At 44.1% G+C, this 19,315-nt stretch overlaps 1 protein-coding gene and 1 long non-coding RNA gene across 8 annotated transcripts in view; one reads left to right on the forward strand and one right to left on the reverse strand.

Annotated features, from left to right (window-relative positions):
- The window catches only part of RFX1 (regulatory factor X1), a 50,046-nt gene extending 37,358 nt beyond the window's left edge, over window positions 1-12,688 (reverse strand). For all 3 annotated transcript variants that reach the window (XM_080988065.1, XM_080988067.1, XM_080988064.1), the window contains exons 1-2: window positions 12,550-12,688; window positions 2,282-2,614 (exon numbers count right to left, since the gene is read on the reverse strand). In XM_080988065.1, the coding sequence (XP_080844191.1) occupies window positions 2,282-2,567 (286 nt within the window). In that variant the 5' untranslated portion in view covers window positions 2,568-2,614; window positions 12,550-12,688. The remainder of the gene's footprint in view (window positions 1-2,281; window positions 2,615-12,549) is intronic.
- LOC308467013 lies at window positions 149-9,138 on the forward strand. 5 transcript variants are annotated; one of them, XR_013981077.1, is made up of 6 exons: window positions 149-532; window positions 920-1,013; window positions 2,142-2,238; window positions 4,920-5,022; window positions 7,065-7,192; window positions 8,423-9,138. It is a non-coding gene; the product is annotated as an uncharacterized lncRNA (long non-coding RNA). The 5 variants fall into 5 exon arrangements; XR_013981076.1 differs by having other exon boundaries at window positions 149-1,013; XR_013981078.1 differs by lacking the exon at window positions 920-1,013 and having other exon boundaries at window positions 8,055-9,138.
- Window positions 12,689-19,315: the final 6,627 nt, after the last annotated feature.

Consider the following 19,315-nt stretch of genomic DNA (forward strand, 5'->3'; position numbering starts at 1 on the left):
ATTCTCATTGCCACACTTAAGTTCTAAATGCAAATCTTCATTGTTGATGCTGGAGCCAGAAAGAATTCTGCAAAACTCCTTTATCAACTGCAACTCTGTATATACATTCTAATTTATTAACCTACAGGGGTTTTTTCCCCCTGAAGTGAGGCTACCGACCCTCCTTTATGGATCTGCACCAGAGCCAAGATTAGGAAATGGCTGCTTTTTCTGTTATTAGACCTGTGCAGCCAGCATATCTCTGTTCTGGTTCCTTTACTGGATATATTTTTTAAAATACCTATTAGTCTGTCTTGAAAAGCAGTAGGCTGACCTGCAGAACTTTTGTGGGTGGAGTAGGGCATATTTTATGCTTTATTTATGGAATTTACAGAATTTTAAAAGGACCTAAATTTTAAAACATTGCCAACATCATGACCTTTTGTGGACTGACAGCTGTGCTTTTCTATGACAACTGAGCAAAGAAAAGAGTGCTGGCAGCTTATAAATGACAACTAAAAAGACAGGAAAAACCATATAATCAGAAAGTCAGGTAAGCAGGGGCTGAAATCCTGATGCAACTTTAAGCATTCCAAATTTTAGCATATTGCGATGGGGGTCCGATATCCAATTATCTTGTTGTTGACATAGGTTTTAAAGTTATACCATGTTACTACAAAATTGTCCAATTTTGTATGCCCACGTGGAAATCGAAGCTTAGAGGTAAGTTTTTCTGAAAGAGAAGTATGCCGGACTCTGCCATGCCAGTTTGAAATCATTGCCCATTAGGTCTTTCCAAAATCTTGCTAAAGCGAGACGAGCTGCAACCAAGGTGCCCTAGAAGCTCCTTGCTATTCAGATTCTCATTCACACCAACAAATACATTTAAAAGTGCCAGTTAAGGTGTTTTGTCAATTTGTTGATGCATGCTATGTTGCAGATAGTTGAAGATAAGGATGCAGAACTATTGTGCTGAGTGACAGGACCCCCACATACCACTATTACATGCCACCATTTCTTCCAAGGAGCTTGAGGTAGTGTACATGGTTTCCCCCCCTCCCAGTTCATCCTGTGAGGTAGGTCAGGTTAAAAGATGGTGACTGGCCCAAGGATGCTTAATGAACTTCATGGCTGAGGGGGGATTCAAACCCTGGTCTCCCAGGTCATAGTCCAACACTCTAACCATTACGCCATACTGGCTCTAATAGTCAGTTTGAGAACCCCTGGCTTGGTGCAGATAATAAGCCTAGGAAAGCTGGCATGCACGGTGTTCAGATGGCAAGCCAGTTCAAATTAGGTGTTACGAAGGGTGCAAATAATACTGCATAGCCACAGCCTGAGAAGGACCACTTGAGAAAAGATGTCCTGAACCTATGAACTATTATGGACAAAAATTCATTCAATGTTTGAAAAGCAAAGGTTGACAGGTGGAAAGAGCTGCTCATAATGGTTGCCAAAAAAACCCTAGAAAATAACCTTCCTTTTAAGACCCATCAAACATTGAGCCTGACAATCCTTTTTATGAGCACAAAGAAATAACTTTTTTTTTACTAAAACTGACTTTTGAGTCAGGTTTAAGCTAGTAATCAGTTGGAACTATTTTACAAACACATGGATGCACACACACACACACACACACACACACACTTGCTCTAAGCTTTCAAGATGGTCTGGGAGATATATTTAAATACAGTTAAAATTGTGCACTCTAAATGGGGGGTCTCACACAGAAAGAAGGGCCTATACAGAGCCTATAATGAATAAGTTCCAAAACAAGTAAGTTAATGCTATTTGCACATATCTCTCAGGACTAGACAGACCTGGTTTTGCAAAAAAACTACCAAAAGACAACCATCTGTGTTTCTCTCCCCCCCCCCCCAAGTACCCACTGAGGACAGGATAAGAAGCAATGGGATGCAAATCATTCAAAGGCAAATTTAAGGTAGCTATTTGAGGACAATTTCATAGAATTGTAGAGTTGGAATTATACATACATATATATATATATATATATATATTAGAAGTAGCTGATCAATCAAACAAGTTGTCTAGGAATGTGGTGGGATCTCCATTCTTGACAGTTTTCAAGAGAAGACCAACGAGCTTATGCCTTGATTGGGTTCAAGAAATAGCTGCTGATGGAACTCTCTCCTCTGCCACAGGTGACTGTTTTCTGATGACAGAGTCAGTGGAGGACCCTGGATTTTTCTACAGACTACTTGCCTCCTTTGCAGGCTGTAAAATGCTTCACCCGTTCAGGTACCAGGACACACCCTTTCCCCCTTGCCGCACACATACTTACCAGAAACAGTTACTACTATGTACTGCTGTGGGGCTGGCGTTGGTGTTTGTTGCCCAGTAGGTGGAGCCTGTGTCTGGGGAGGTGGGATTTCCGAGACATACTGTTTCGAAGCAGGCTGTTGCTGCTGCGCACTTTGCAATTCTGCCACATATTGTTGCTGAGCTGCTGCCACCACCACAGGTGCTGCTGTGGCCACTGTTGCTGCTGGCTGTTGCTGTGACTGTTGCTGCTGTTGTGACTGTTGTTGCGCTGCCTGTAATTCTGTAACGTACGCCTGTGTTGCCATGCCAACAGTGGGGAAAATGATAATAAATAAGGCTTTTTTTTTGCTTCCTTTCGGTGAAGAAAAAAAAGAGGAAAAACAAATAAAAACAAAAAAGAAGGAAAAATTAATCAATTATAAAGCATTCCATAGACAGAAAAAGCTCCGTACAGTTCTATTCACTGAACACTAACTTAATAACACACCATGCTTAATACCTAAATGCAGCCAATTACAGCAAAGAGTGGCAACAGGTATGCTGCAGAAGATCTGCCTAGAAATCTGGGAGACCAGAGAACACCACTTTGCATTTACTCAAGTGTATTCTGAATGGCCGTACAAGTCGTATTTCACATTCACAACTTTCCGAAATTCAGTATTCTACCAGTAGCAAACATATTTAGCCCATGTCAAATACGAGAAACTGAGGACTGAATCACAAGCTGTACAATCTCCAGGATTATTAAAATATAAAAACACAAAATTACATAGCATAGTAACAAACAGAAGCAATACCCACCCATTCACCTCCAGTTTAAAAGGTCATAGATTGTTTAATTAGTCAAAGGCCTGGTTGAAGAGGAATGTTTTCGCCTGGAGTCTAAAGGTGAATGCACCAGCCAAACCTCCCTGGGAGAATATTCCACAAATGGGTAACCACTGCAGAAAAGGCTGATAGTTACAGGGTCTGGGTCGGTTCATGTGGGGAAAGGTGGTCCTTTAAGTATTGCAGCCCTGAGCTACTTAAGGCTTTATAGGTCAAAACTAGCACTTTTAATTAGGACCAGAAACTAATTGGTAGCCAGTGCAGTCTGGCCAGGATTGGTGTTATACAGTGGTACCTCGGTTTAAGTACTTAATTTGTTCCGGAGGTCCGTACTTAACCTGAAACTGTTCTTAACCTGAACCACCACTTTAGCTAATGGGGCCTCCTGCTGCTGCCGCACCGCTGGAGCACAATTTCTGTTCTCATCCTGAAGCAAAGTTCTTTACCTGAAGCACTATTTCTGGGTTAGTGGAGTATGTAACCTGAAGCGTATGTAACCCGAGGTACCACTGTATACTCAAATCGTCTCGCCCCAGCTGCTGAATTCTGCACCAGCTGAAGTTTCCAAAGTGTCTTCAGAGTCAGCCCAATGTATAACACGTTACAGTAATCTAACCTAGAGGTTACCAGAGCACAGACAACAGAATTTCGGCTATCCCTGTCTAAACAGGGGCGTACCTGGGGCACCAGCCAAAGCTGATGGAAGGCACTCTGAGCCATTGAGGCCACCTGAGCCTCAAGTCACAGCAATGGATTGAGAAGTACCCACAAATTGTGTACCTGCTCCTTCAGAGGCAGTGTAACCCTAATAACAGGACCCAAGAAACAAATGGCAATAGCCCAACACTTGGTAATGAGCAGAGAAGCATCTTATCAAGAAGAACAATGGGCAATTCAAGTGCACCAGGCACTACAATGATCTACTAACTGGGTATGATGAAAATTAAACATGCAAAGAAAATTAAACATAGAAAAGAAATAGACTTAATTTATGGAAAAGCGTTCCTCTGAATTAGTACTGAACAACCCAAAAAGGGAGGTACTACCCAAAAAGGGAGGTACAAACTACACCAAATAAGCTGTGCTATTTTTTACTTTTAGTCATATCTGTTCTTATTATAGTCAAAAAAACACTCAGACCATTCTTATTGCTTTGCTTAGGGCTGAAATTAGATGCCCTTTATGTTTTATATCACACCACAGTGGTTTTCAAACTCCTCCAGGAAACTCAGGAATTCTATGGTTCGATAAATCAATAAAAACCAGTTTCTCGGGCAAATAGCTGCCCACCACTGCCAATCTTCACTTTTAATCTGAAGCTTTAGGGGAATGCAAGTGGGTATTTTAAGACACACCTTTGGTTTACATTATTATTTGTTATTCTCGTTTATTAATTTATATACAGTAGTACCTCAGGTTACATACGCTTCAGGTTACATGCGCTTCAGGTTACAGGCTCTGCTAACCCAGAAATATTACCTTGGGTTAAGAACTTTGCTTCAGGATGAGAACAGAAACTGTGCTCCGGCGGCAGCAGGAGGCCCCATTAGCTAAAGTGGTGCTTCAGGTTAAGAACAGTTTCAGGTTAAGAACGGACCTCCGGAATGAATTAAGTACTTAACCTGCGGTACCACTGTATTGCTTATATGCCAAAATATCTTCTAAGTGGTTTACAACTATAAAATCAACCCATAATTAAAATAGCAATAAAATTATATTTAATTAAAATATACAATTAAATGAACAATTGAAAAACAGAACAGTTAAAGCAATAAAATCACAATTTCTGCTTAGGGAAATGCTTGCCTAAACAGTTTTTTTCCCCTCAGGAGCTGGCAAAATGCCCACACTGAGGGGGACTCTGGTATTTCAGCAAGGAAGCATTCCAAAACACTTGTGCCACCAGTGGAAAAAGTCTACCCCTATGTTAACGTAAGTCAAAATCATCAGGCCATGGCAAAACTGTATTCCACTGCCTGATCATAGTGCCCTTACTGGGTGATGAACAGGAAGGCAGGTTTTTTTGTAACCTGGTCCAGAGTTATTTAGGGCTTTGTATGTAAGTAAGAAACTGGCTCTGTGGCTAATAGGCAGCCAGGGCAGATTCCTCAGCACCGGCATGCTGAATAAAGAGCAACCCCCAGGCTGCACTATTCTGGATCAGCTGCAAGCGAAGCCCCACACAGAGTGTATTACAATACTCCTGACATGAGGTTGCAAACGTATGTGTCACAGTGGCCAAGTTATCCCTGTCCTGGAAAGGATGCAGTTGACACATCAACTGAAGCAGATGATAGGTGCTCCTTCAACACAGAGGCCACCTGAGTCTCTATGGGCAAAGATGGTTTCAAAAGCAGGCCTAAACTGATTACCTGTTCTTTCAGAGGGAGCACAACCCTTTCTGGAACAGGCAGGCTTCCCAGTTCTTGGACCTGAAAACCACTTACCCACAGTGTCTCTGTCCTAGCAGGATTCAGCTTCAGTCTAGTAATTCTTATCCCCTCAATATGAGTGCATTCAAGAACTGGTTCAACATCCTGGTTGCATCCAGGCACTGGTTCAGTTGACAACAGGATGACTAACCAGTCCTGGCCAGTGTCAGGAACACGTCACACTTTTTAAGGTACACAGCTAACAAGGTAGTGTGTGAATAAGAACAACATGTGCAGAATAATGTATTAGAGAGCCGGTCTATGCAGAAAATGTTCTCTGAAGTGTGTGAATTATTGTTATTACTTTGCATCTTAAGGGTATCTTGACGAGCACAAGAAAAAGTGTATTGTTTTTCAATGGATCCATTAGTGTAGTTGGTGCAAAAGTATACAGTCGTACCTTGGTTGACAAATGCCTTAGCAGTAGAACGTTTTGGCTCCCAAATGCCGCAAACCCGGAAGTGAGTGTTCCAGTTTGCGAACGTTCTTTGGAACCTGAACATCCGGCGGGGCTTCCACATCTTTTGATTGGCTGCAGGAAGCTTCTGCAGCCAATCGGAAGCTGCGCCTTGGAAGTCGAACAGACTTCCAGAACAGATTCCATTCGGCTTCCAAGGTATGACTGTACTAGCTTTCCAATATCTATCTGTGCCTGGGGGGGGGGGGGTCCAAACAAAAAACTGCAGCCTTTGTGGAATGTAAGAAAGAAGACAGTTCCATCTGAATGGTGCACTACTCCTCAAGGTCAATGCCAGAGGCCAGTTGACTTAAAAAACCCAGAAATTGGCATCCTGTACTATAGAAATTGAGGCTGATGCCTCAAGAAATTGCTAGTCCTGGATGACTGCAGGCCAACTCTCACTATTTGTGACATAGCTTTACATAGAGAGCCAAGGAAAAACAAGTGCTCCTGCAGTAACTCCTGTAGTGAATCTCTTCAACAGTATACACTTTCCTTCTTATTGCCATACATCCAGAATTTCCTGGACATAGCCGGAATAAAACAGTCGGAAGGAATATCTGGGTGGAAAATGCTGAAATGTCCTGGAAAATCCAGACGTATGGCAACCCACGTCGGAAGTCTAGATTTTGCTGAATTTCCTTAAAAATAGCCAAAAACTTCAAATTCCCAAAACAAAAAGATTTTCACTGCTTGAAATATGGCAACCCTATCTTATAGTAATCACTGCCAGCAGGAGACCATTCTTCCTGTGGCCTATTTATTTTCTTCCATGGTATAGACTTTTCCTTACAACCATAGTGACACAGAGCTGATCCATCTGCACTTGGCAGAAGGGAGAAGACACTTAGCAGTTCAAACACCAAGACTGAAAATACTGTTCTCTTGAAATGTCCAGCTTGACTGATTCAGCATTGCTCCTGGAGATGCAGTGGACTTGGTGCTGCAATGAGATCCAGGTTAGGGCAGCTGCCACTGGAAGGGATCATTTCTTTTTAGTGGGTGATCTGGCCTCCTCTGGAATTGAAAGTGTAGCATGTATGTAACAAAATGAGAATTTTGCCTGTTTATTTTTACACAAGGATTGGGAGCCCAGTTTAAAATGTGTTCTTCAATGGACTCTAGTCGGAACACGGTATGAGAAATATGACTCAGACTTGTAAGCAGCCACCTGTGTGGGCACCTGCAATGATTATTCCTAGATAACCAGGTAAGGAAGCTTTTGTAAAATAATGAAACTCAATTTTCCTAACTCCCATCCAGCTAGTTATAATATGGGGGAAAGAAACTGCTGTGTACTTAACTGTATGGGCAAAGTGGCTGTCTTATTAGCACTAGTATTTCCAGCAGCAGAAAGCAGGGTGAGGCAGCAGTACTCATCAGACCTCGTCACTCACATTGATGCTGGATACTGGGGCAGAGAAGGGAAAGGCAAGATGGCAGTGAGGTCAGTGTAGTGCAAACCCACCAGCAGGAGCATAGGATTTCACAACACTTACCTCATCACAGCAGCCACACAGGCAACCAGAAGTCAGGTGAAGTGAGAAATCACTTCGCCTCTCTGTCTGCTACTGGTTATTTATGGCTTCAAGTCTTGCCTCTGAGCTGTCAAGTTTCCAAGAATCTACTGGTAAAAACTGTAAGGTCTGGGATAAAGCTGCCTTCCTCAATTTTTCTATCCTCAATTAAATGTGCAAAACAATCTTAATATTATTTTGAGTTACAGAGTTTGGCAACCTGTTGGCTATGTACATCTGAAGCTGACTTATTTTGAGTCAGACCACTAGTCCCCTGTAGCCCAGGACTATCTACTCTGAGCGACAGCAGCTCTCTAATACCACTACGTTTTTCATAGTTCTATACTTAAATCCAAACTCTTTCTTCCGGTATGCTATGAAAGTAGTGCGAGTAAAATGTCAATACTCATTCAATTCTAAGTATATTTTGTTCAGCCCTGTACAGGGCTGATGCCTAAAACCATGATGGAGGCTGCTGGGAATCTGACCAAGTTTTTTCAGTCCTAGTTCCAAACAAGTATCCGACTTTTCTCCCCTTTGGAAATGTGCTGGTAGCTAGACGTTACCTTCATGCCAATGGAGTCAAGAGAGACAGGATCATGTCATCCACAGCGCAGTTCTCTGCTTAAGCTACATTCCAAAGGTTCCAATACACTTGGTCACTCCTTTTGGAACAAGCCAAACTTGGAAACAACCCGGCTGTTTTTAGATTCAGAGAGTCACAGCGAAGAACAACTGGGCCTGATCCCAATCAGAATTGTGTACTCAAGTCTCCCACTGGCAGATATGGTCCATTATATTCGAAGCGCAAACTCTCAGCAAGTTGCTAGCTAGTTGCTAGCTTCAGGGGCTCTGCTGACTCTTGCTTCTCACATTAACCATGTTCTCCTTTTCATAAAACAAGCAACTATTCCTATCCACAGAACTCCACAAACAAGAGGGGGAACAGGAAGTACTCTCTGGCCTGCAGCTGATGGTATCATTATACAAAAAGAGAGGGGAAGCAATCCTGCACTGACTGTCAAACATGACTTGGCAGCAGAGTAACCATGTCTATGTCACTTGCTGGATTTACCTCTTGAAATGCAGCCATCTCTGAGAAGGAACACAGATGTCTGAATGCAGACAACATCCCCATTTCTTTAGGGTTTAAGAAGAAACCAGGGACATTGCATCCCATTTCGCTGCTGGAGGTGAAACAGGAAATGCCCCCCTGCCCTGATGCTGTCCCCCACCACCCACCCCACCACTTGCACTGGTGTCAATTTCACAGAATTCTCACGAGAGCTTGTGTGCTCCGCAAGATCTCACTGAAAATACTGCTTCTCAAGCAGCAGCAGGGTAGATAGGGCGCCCACAAGGGCACTGCCTCAGGGGCTTCCACCGCCTCATGGAAATTGTCTGAAGAAACCCACATACAACATGAACCGTGGAGGTGACGCAAGACTACTTTTTCTAGTAATGCTAAAAAGTGCCATTAATGTCCTCAAACTTGAAATTAAACTGAAAGGTTTAGTCTTGCTGTATATGACACACATGTTCAAAAGGGCTCAAAAGGGTCTCCGTCCAAAGCAAGGAATGACATTATTCTAGACAGAGAGCTTTTCGGAAATGTTTTTGGCATAATCCACTGGGGGGGGGGGGGAGAAATCACACAAACTCCAACTGAATGAACAGGAGCTGTGCAAGACCACAGGCAACCAATACATTTGGCACTGCTGCTGACGGAGGATTATTTCCAGGGCCTAGGTCAGGCATAGGCAAACTCAGCCCTCCAGCTGTTTTTTTTGCCTACAACTCCCATGATCCCTAGCCAACAGGACCAGTGGTCTGGGATGATGGGAACTGTAGTCCCAAAACATCTGGAGGGCCGAATTTGCCTATGCCTGCCCTAGGTTCTATGTGGATTTTTAGCTGGTTGACTGACTGAACCCAAAGAGTGTTCACCAATGGTTTCTCGTCATTCCAGGGGAAAAGTGACAAGTGGGGTGCTGCATGATGCTGTCCTGGGCCTGTTGTTGTTCAGTATCTTTATAAATAACTTGGATGAAGGCATAGAGGGGATGCTCACCAAATTTGCAAAACACACCACACTAGGAATTTTCTGTTGCCTCAGAGAGTGTTTTTGTTGACTAAATCCAAGCAAAATAGCTTAAAACTTTGAAACGGAAAAGCTTGCCAAATATTTATTTGCAACTGACATCTATTTATTGTTATTAATGAACTCATCAAAGAGAAAATAAAGCACTAGAAAAATTTCTGCATCACATCACTGACTTATTTGGAAGCAAATATCACTAAAAGCAAGTAGGTTTACTGTCAAGTAGAAGTGCTTTAAATTGGGCTGAATGTGAAACAGAAAAATTTTGATTTTAGGGAAGGCTCTCTTAGAGCACAAACTAGAACTCCTCAGCTGTGGAACTAGTGACCTTCCAAGGCAGAATGGGCACCCCTATTGATAGGGTTGCCAACTGATCAAAAAGCATGAACTGCTCTTGTGCCAACAGTGGCTTATTGTACACATATCTGCAGGTTAAGTTTCCCAAGGCATAGAGATAAGCATTATCACCACCTAATGCCTACATCTCCGGCTGTTGTTAAAGATACAGTTGAAAAGCTGGTAACATTCCCTCGGGACAAGAGAAAGGTTAGGAATGAAAAAGGCTGTCACTGTGTTCTCCTTGCATTCTTAGTAGCTTGTCTTGTTTTTGAGATACTGTACAACATTTCATTATCACCATTATCATATGCCTTCTCACGCAGAGAATTTTAAATTCCTGCATTGAAACGTATACAGATATTATAGGCCAGGAGCCAAGGCAAACGTACATCACTGGAAAATGGAGACAGAAAGTTAAAATCCATTCCCAGCTTACCTGAACTAGTGCCAAAATAAGCACATTTTTCCAGGCACAATGAGTCTTTATCCATATTTTCCTGAATTGTCTCAGTTTTGTTGGCAGGATGCTGTCTGAAAGTATTCCAGAGTCTACTCTTGGTAGAATACAGTTGCTGTATACTAAAACTTACCTCCTTCCCAATACAATAACTGAATAGTATTTTAAATCACACCGGTATCTGGGCAACAATACATCATGCCATATAGTCAGAAGAATACAATTATCAGACTCTTTAATATATCAGGACACTGTCTTAGGCCTCCAAATTTTGCCTTCACCACTTAATGGAAGGAAGGAATCAATCAATTAGGAGCTAAAGTTAAAGCTGTGTGCTATGGCTGTCCTGGCTGCAGCTTCCACGTGACAGCCCTGCCCACACGGCACAAATTCCATCTTTTCTGTGATGCAACCATGTTTGGATGGAGCTACAACCTGGGCTGTCATATAACTGACTCGCTGTAATTTCTGTCCCTGCAGCAGCTGCTATGAGCAAGTAACAATGTGCTTTTCAGCTGCTGGTTTTCGGCTGTTAGTTGAACTCAAGATAAAAGAGTGTTTTGATGGCATATAATTAATACATTTTGGGACACAGGGGGGATGGAAAAATTCTCATACATACCCAAGTCACATCATCTAGTAAATATAATGTATCCTTTAGCATGTAAACAATTGGGCTACAGGCCTATCTAGCCTGTAACAGGAAGAACCATAAGTCATGTTGAAGTCCAATATTATAATCCAGTCCAAAAGAAAGGACCAGGAAAAGTAGACATGGCAGCTTCAGCTCCTCCCACCCTCAACAGCCCATTAGTTGCTCTTCAGGGGATACAGGTCAAATGCCCAAGGAGGACAACTACATGTTTATTAATTATTTTTAAATTTCTACTCTGCTTTTTCATATAAACACAAGGCAGCCAAAAGGTTCACTATTTTAAGTAGCCTCTGGATGCTGAGAATATATCAGTTCCAAACATTCCATAAACCTGGATGGGAACAAACCCTATGCTGATGCACTTCCTTGTCCCCTCTGACACAACACTTCAATTAGTTCCCAATTGCATCTGAATCAGGAAGTTATGGTGTGCTCTTGCTCTTGCCCTCCCAACCAGGACTGACCAAGCCAGGTAGAAATTTATTAAAAGTGCTCGTTTGAAGTAGCAACAAGTCTGTTTATTGTGAACAAGCACAAATAAGACCATTAATGCCTACCCACACTCACTTCAGTTCTCAAAATCTTTCTCAGGCTATCTATGATCCCTTAATGGGAGATGCCATCGACTGAACGTAATAACTTCTGCATAGAAAGCAGGTCCTTTCTCTGTACTGAGATATAGCCTTCCAGCCCTTTAATATGTGTCAAATATAAGTAACTGACTCATAATTGGGGAGGCCACTGGTACATCTTTAGGTCAGTACTAACCATCGCCTAACTGCAGCTCTCTAAGGCCCCAGGCAGCCAATATTTCAGAAGCTTGAGGTTCTTTTTAAATTAGAGATTGAATCCTGAACCTTCAGAATCCCTTTATCTACTAACCTATGGACTCTTCCCATAAAAATCTCACTTATGGAGTCACTATGACATCATTCCTCCCAAAACACCATAAAGGCACCAATGTTTTGCTTTACATCACTGTAGAGTACTCTCTGAATTCCCTGCCGTTACTACTACCCATTGATATTTAACCACGAAGGGAGGCAGTGATTTTTTTATTATTATTCATTTATTACTGCTGTGCGACGTCACATTCATTTTTAACCAAACAGGAAAAAAAACCTACTCCACTTGACGTCACTGCGACGCCATGACGCGTCCGTGAGTCACTGTTTTTCTCTCCGTGTCTATGAGGGAGCAGTCGACGCCCGCCTCCGCGTAAACTCGATTGGCTAATCTCAGGGCCTCAGCCAGCGCCTATTGGTCCGCCCGCCCACCAATCACTGCGGAGCGCCGAAGCCCCTCCTGTCAGGGCCTGGGCCCTTTCCCGACAAGCCCTGCTTGGAGTGGCCGCCGCCGCGGGGGCCAAAGCCCGGAGAAAAGCCGCCGCTCACTCGCTTCACCCTCCTCGGCTGCCTCGGGGAGTCAAGCGGGAGCGCAGGCCCCGCCATTTTGCAGCGGTGGGGGGGGGGAGGAGGGGAAACGGACTCGGACCCACCTGGACCGTCCCGGCCCCGCGAGGCCGCGTCCCCTCAGGGGGAGGGCGGGGACGGAGTCGCGGCTGTCGTGCCCTTTCTCGATTTTGGCGGGAATCGCGCTGAGGAAGAGAGGGTGGGCGGTTGTTGTTGTTGTTGCCGGGTTTCCTGGTCGCCACGACTACGGTGGCTATGGCGCCCTCCGTGTTCCCTCACCGGGGCAACTGTTGCTACCCACCTCGGCGAGGGGAGGGGAAGGGAGAGGGAAATAGGCGGCTCCCGGCGCCGATTGGACGGTGTCGATGGCCCATTGGGCTGTGCTGCTGTCAGTCACTTGTCGGCGCTTCCTCCTCTCCGTTGGTTCGAAAGCCGCGCCCCTCACCGGATACTTCACCCTTTTATTGGCCAGGCAGGCATTCCGCAACACGGATTTGACTAGAGGCCTGTCTGTCTAGTAGAAAGGGCGAGCCCAATGGGCGGCTGTAACGAATTGGGAGTTGGCAACTTCCTATTGGCCGGAGGCCTTGTCAGTAAACTGACGGGTCCGTCGAAACTGACTCCTGAGACAGGAGGTTGGGGCGCATGCGCATCTTGTGGCATGCTGGGAATTGTAGTTCATAATTGGCAGGAGAGCCCGGTTTAAAGGCAAGTAGGTGGCGCGCGTGCTCGTCGCTTCACTGTGTTACCCACGCCCTGTGTCAGAAGCAGCTCTGCAATATGGATATGCCTGCGATAGTTGTAAGTGTGTGGTACCTTACTATAAAACTGAAAGGACCATTTGCTCCAGCTCAGTGGAAACATAGATTAAAATATTGTTGGAGCAAAAAATATTAATTTCACGTACGCGCCCATGGGGATGTGAGGTGGAGGTGGCAGATAATGATAATGGACCCAGGGTACGGTGGCTGTGAGAAAGGCAAACTCCATGCTAGCGATTGTTAGGAAAGGAGCTGAAAAATAAAACTGTCAGTATCATAATGCCATTTGGAGTACTGTGTACAGTCCTGGTCTCCTCACCTCAAAAAGGATATTGTGTAATTGGAAAAGATTCAGAAAAGTGCCACCCCTATGAAGAAAAGTTGCAGAGTTTGGTACTTTTTAGTTTAGAGAAAAGGCAAGTTAGAGGCAGTGTGATAGGGTTGACGTATTTCAAAAAGTGAAAATCTGGACACAAAAGCTGGGGGAAGTGTTTTCCCTCTCTCATACCCCTAATGGAAAGTGAGAATGCATAGAGATGAAATTGTGAGCACAATATGTGATATAGCACAATGTCTGTACATAATGATATAAATTGTAGCAAAATATTGGCCGACGTTTATGCACATGTGTGCACATACAGTTGTACTTTATAGAATATCTAATGAGCAGTCACAGGGATTTTTTATCTTCAAACTTAGCACTAAGAGTAAAATGCAACATCTCTTCCCACCCCAGCATTGGAGTGAGGTGGGGGTGGCAATGTTGCCATTTACAGTGGTACCTCGGGTTACGGATGTTTCAGGTTACAGACTCCACTAACCCAGAAATAGTGCCTTGGGTTAAGAACTTTGCTTCAGGATGAGAACAGAAATTGCGCGGCAGCAGGAGGACCCATTAGCTAAAGTGGTACCTCAGGTTAAGAACAGTTTCAGGTTAAGAATGGACCTCCAGAACGAATTAAGTTCTTAACCTGAGGTACCACTGTACTGTTAAAGAATAGGCAGGGGGGTTGATCTCAGGGCTGTGGTGCTTAGGGCTAAGATACAAGATCATTCTGCCTGCTGTTTGGAGAGGAATTGTAAAGATAAGGCAAAATGCTATGTCTCCCAATTGGATTGGGAGATAAAGTTGCATGGCTGACAGTTCAGTTCCTGGGGCCTAAGCAATCCAAATTTTAGCCTATGCACTTGATAGGACAGTTTCACCTGACCTAGGCCACGGGTGAACAAAAGCTAGAGCGATATCTACTGGTAGATCTCTGGGTGGTTTGCAGTAGATCCCAGTTGTTTAGCAGCTATGCCGTTAAATACCTTGGCCATCATTTTGCATCAAACTCTTCCATGCTTGATCTGGGAGCTGCAGTTATTACAGATTGCAGCAGCATGATTGCTGACAGAAGTGAGGCCTTGCCAGCATATAACACCTGTGAGCAGAGATCTCCACTGGTTGCCGATTTGCTCCCAGGTCAACATCAAGGGGTTATTGTTAGCATATAAAGACCTTAACAACTTGGGACCAGTTTACGTACAAGATTGCCTTACCCCACATATGCCCACTCAACTGGTTTGATAGGCAGAATTAGCACTACTACAAATGCCACACAATACCCGTTCCATATTTGTCAGAACTCATTTAGTGTGGCGGCACCTGCACTTTGGAACTCCCTGCCTATTGAGATCAGTCAGGTGCCTTCAATGTACTCTTTGGTGCTGGAGGAGACTCTTGAGAGTCCCATGGACTGCAAGAAGATCAAACCTCTCCATTCTTAAGGAAATCAGCCCTGAGTGCTCACTGAAAGGACAGATCCTGAAGCTGAGGCTCCAATACTTTGGCCACCTCATGAGAAGAGAAGACACCCTGGAAAAGATCCTGATGTTGGGAAAGATTGAGGACACAAGGAGAAGGGGACAACAGAGGACGAGATGGTGGGACAGTGTTCTCGAAGCTACCAGCATGAGTTTGACCAAACTGCGGGAGGTAGTGGAAGACAGGATTGCCTGGCATGCTCTGGTCCATGGGGTTACGAAGAGTCGGACACGACTAAACAACAGCAACAACAAAAACATTCTTGGAACGGAGGTGATTTTAGTCTGTTTTAGTAGTTTAACTTTTGTATGTTTTAAAATTGGGTCATAATTTTTTCTTGATTCTACTGTTTTATTTTTTGTAAACTGCTTTGAAGTTTTTGTTTTATAGTCAAGCAAATTTATGAAATAAATTTTTAAAAATGAATTTGGAGTTTCAAGTGCAGAGATCATCTATACATGTGACAGAGATCAAAACGGCACAAGCTAATTGCTGCTGCAAGTCTGTTTTTTTTAAATCTCAGAAGCGCGTTATGGGACACTGTAGCAGGGTTTTAGCTTTGTTTCCTACCACCTATTGTTTCCCCCCACCCCGACCCATGCTTCCGTATTTCCTGTACATGCATAGACTCCCTCCTCTCACATATGGTGGGTGGGTTGTTCTCTGGGGTGGGCTCAGATGTGGGTGTATTTAAAGGTCATGTACCACAAGCTGGTAAGATAGAAACTTTAGACTTCCTTTTAGGTTAACAAAATAGGAGGAGCTTGTGCAAGACAGATGAACGAAAAGAGCTGAAAAATAATGTCCCTAACCTGAAGTGAGCAAGAGGGAGGAGTGTGTGTATACAGGCAACTCCCCGTTTGTTCAGGGATTGCGCTCCAGGTCATTGCGTGCATGGGTGAAATTGCGCATAATCGAAAAAGCTTGCAAACACCCTATTCCTGCCCTTTTTTGCTCCCTCTCCCAACCAAGTAGGAACTCCAAAAATGTCTCTTGGAGAAGTCTCTTGGGAAAGAGGGAATAAAGATCAAGCATGTATGGTTCCTCAGTACTGGAGTCAAAGCTGTTATGTTGGACTGGAGGAAGACTATGATGAACCTTTATCAATAATAGTATTCAGAGAACCTCTTTTAGACTTTTTGTGTAGTAGGACAATGAACTTGAGCTGTCCAGAATTGAGTATTGGAAAAAGATCACCTAGCAGAAGGAGGAACAGTTGGACACCATCCTGGAATGAACATTTCAAATATTTTGAAGAAATATTGTATATATAACTGACAAACTCGATAGTTGGAAGTCCTTTTTATTTGTATTCTTTCCTTTTCCTTATCTATTTTCCTTTTATTATCTTTCCATTCCTTTATTATTCCTATATCTTTGTTATTAGTTCTTTTCCTTTTCTGCTCTGTTCTTGCTTCTGTTTTGATTTATTTTCTGGTGTTGCTGTTGTTGCCCTCTGCTTTGGGGTAAGGAGGGAATTGCATGCAGATGAAGGTGATGGATTGTTGGAGAAGGACCCTGTGTGAGAGGATGGGAAGGGAGGCCAGGGGAAGAAAGGAAAGCTCCCAGGTGAGGGCTGTGGGAGCTCACCTTTTCTTTCTTGAACAAAGGTTAAGATATACCTGTGAAAGAGGACTTTGCATCTTCTTTCTTTCTTTTAATTTTTGTCTAGATTAGTTTCTTTTTTATTGTATTATGAAAAGTCTTAATAAAATTTCATTAAAGAACAACAATGTCTCTTGCTTGTTGAGGTGTTGGAGTGTGTGTGTGTGTGTGTGTGTGTGTGTGTGGAATTGCTCCTCTTTTTTGGGGGGGGGGAATGTTGCATTTATCATGCAGCTGAAGGCAAACTAGCCATTCAGCACTTGGGGCAAAGTTTATCTCAGTCGCAGAAGGCCTGGATGGTGGCATTTGCCAGCGGCCGGGGAAGCGGTGGATTTCTTATCGCAGGGCAGAGAAGCAAGGCCTCTTATCTTCAGCAGGCCGAAAGGACAGTATTCTGGGAGATAAGGAAAGTTCAGTGATGCTCTGGCTGCCAGCGCAGCATGAAAGACAGTCTTATGCAGCAGGGAGTCGTGGTGGCTCTGCGTAAGGCCACCTCAGCTATGTGAAGGCAGCAAAGGGGGAGGCGAGCAGATCTCACCCAGATGTACAATCCACCTAGAGTAGGGGTCAGCAAACTTTTTCAACAGGGGGCCGGTCCACTGTCCCCCTTGTGGGGGGCCAGACTATATTTTTGTTGGGGGGGGGAATGAACGAATTCCTATGCCCCACAAATAACCCAGAGATGCATTTTAAAGAAAAGGACACATTCTACTCATGTAAAACATTCTACTCATGTAAAAACATGCTGATTCCTGGACCGTCCGCAGGCCAGATTTAGAAGGTGATTGTGCCGGATCCGGCCCCCTGGCCTTAGTTTGCCTACCCATGACCTAGAGGGCCCTCGTTTGCAGAGGGTGGTCCTCTATTATAAAGTGCTGTCAGAGGACGGTCCTCTATCTAGGACAGTATCATCTACACAGCAACTGGCAGTTGCTCTCCAGGGTTTCAGGAAGTGAATCCCAGTTCTTCTTCGGAATCTTCATGCAAAGCAAGTGTTCTACTATTGAATTCGGCCCTCCCCTTTAATGTGGGATTATATTAAGGATTATTGCCTATAAATGTAAGGAAACAGTTACACAAGGGTCTGTATTGACTGCAATACCAATTCCTCTGAGGTCTCTCAAGGAGGTATTCATAACACGGGGGAAAGTTCAAACATGTGAATCCCCACCCCCACATCCTTGGTTCAGACCAAGGAAGAGGTTTAACCACGGCTTTTTTTCAGCCAGAACTCGACAGTTCTGGCACATCTCAGGTGCACACCATTGCCATTCTAAGAGAACAAAGGAGGTGTTCATGGAAGTGTTTTCTAGAAAAATAACACTGAGTTTACCTACTTATTTACCAACTTTTTTCTGCCAAACATAGAGTTTAACTGTCTGGGCTACCACATAGACCTTTGAAACATGAAATACAGTGGTACCTCGGGTTACAAACACTTCGGGTTACAGACTCCGCTAACCCGGAAGTAGTACCTTGGGTTAAGAACTTTGCTTCAGGATGAGAACAGAAATCGTGCACTGGTGGCGCGGCGGCAGCGGGAGGCCCCTTTAGCTAAAGTTGGTACCTCAGGTTAAGAATGGTTTCAGGTAAAGAACAGACCTCCGGAACAAATTAAGTACGTAACCAGAGGTCCCACTGTATGTTAAATAAGCAAAGAGTCCTGGGTACCCACAGAAACATTACACCTGAAAGCCTACCTGCTGTATCTTTGCATGATTCACTGTCCTGGGTTTACCTTCTTCCATTCAACCTTCATATGGGGTTGTTGAAGAGATTCATCAGAAAGACCCACCCTTGAAGGAGTCTTCTTGCTTCAGGTCTGCATGGATTTTCTACTCTGACATTTGCTGATTTCCATACCCCTGAATTAGTTGGTCTTTGTGGTCTTTCAATCACACCCCCAAATGCAGGGATGTAGCAGAACTCTCAGGAGAGTGAGCCTCTTGTATCTCTGACTTATTCAGCCTCTTTCTTATCCTTCCTCTGCCTGGGTCAAATAATCTTGCACTTGCAATGAGGAATCCAGGCCAACGGCTCAAAAACCAAGACTCGTGGGTTATCAGAATGCAGCATATGCTTTATTGAAAAGGTCAAAGAAATGGCATTACAAGAAGCAATGGAGGACCCAACAAGAAGGATTTTGTTTTGTGGACTTCAAAGCAGAGGGCATGTGAAAAAGACTGAGCTTCTGCAGGCAGTTTCTGAGATTCAGCTCTTCTGAACCAGGCCAACATATCTGTATCAATTTATCTGATTATCGGTTGTTTTCTATCTCATATTATTCTGGGGTTCAATCAGCCTAATGACAGATGCTACCACAATGCTCCTTCCAATAAGTGAAGCTCTCTTCCAGCCCAAGCCCCCATAGTCAGAGCCTCTTACCAGCCCAGAGCCACCAACAGCACATGGAGTAGTTCCTCCAACAGGAACAGGCTCACAGCTGGCAGAGAGGATGGGTCCTGAGATGGTGACAATGGAGGAGGGTGGTTGGATCATGATCTCTGCTGATGGAATCTGGTTGATGGGCTGAGGAATAACCCCAGACAGAGAGCCAAGCACTGTTGCGTTTGTGCTTTCTACGACAAGTGCACCAGAACTGTAGCCATAGTCCAATCCACCACCTAGACCATAGCCAAAGCCCCCAGACCTCTGTAACTGAGACCAGAGCCACAGCCA

This window comes from Podarcis pityusensis (genome assembly GCF_964106645.2).
Source record: "Podarcis pityusensis genome assembly, chromosome: 17".
Classification (NCBI taxonomy): domain Eukaryota; kingdom Metazoa; phylum Chordata; class Lepidosauria; order Squamata; family Lacertidae; genus Podarcis; species Podarcis pityusensis.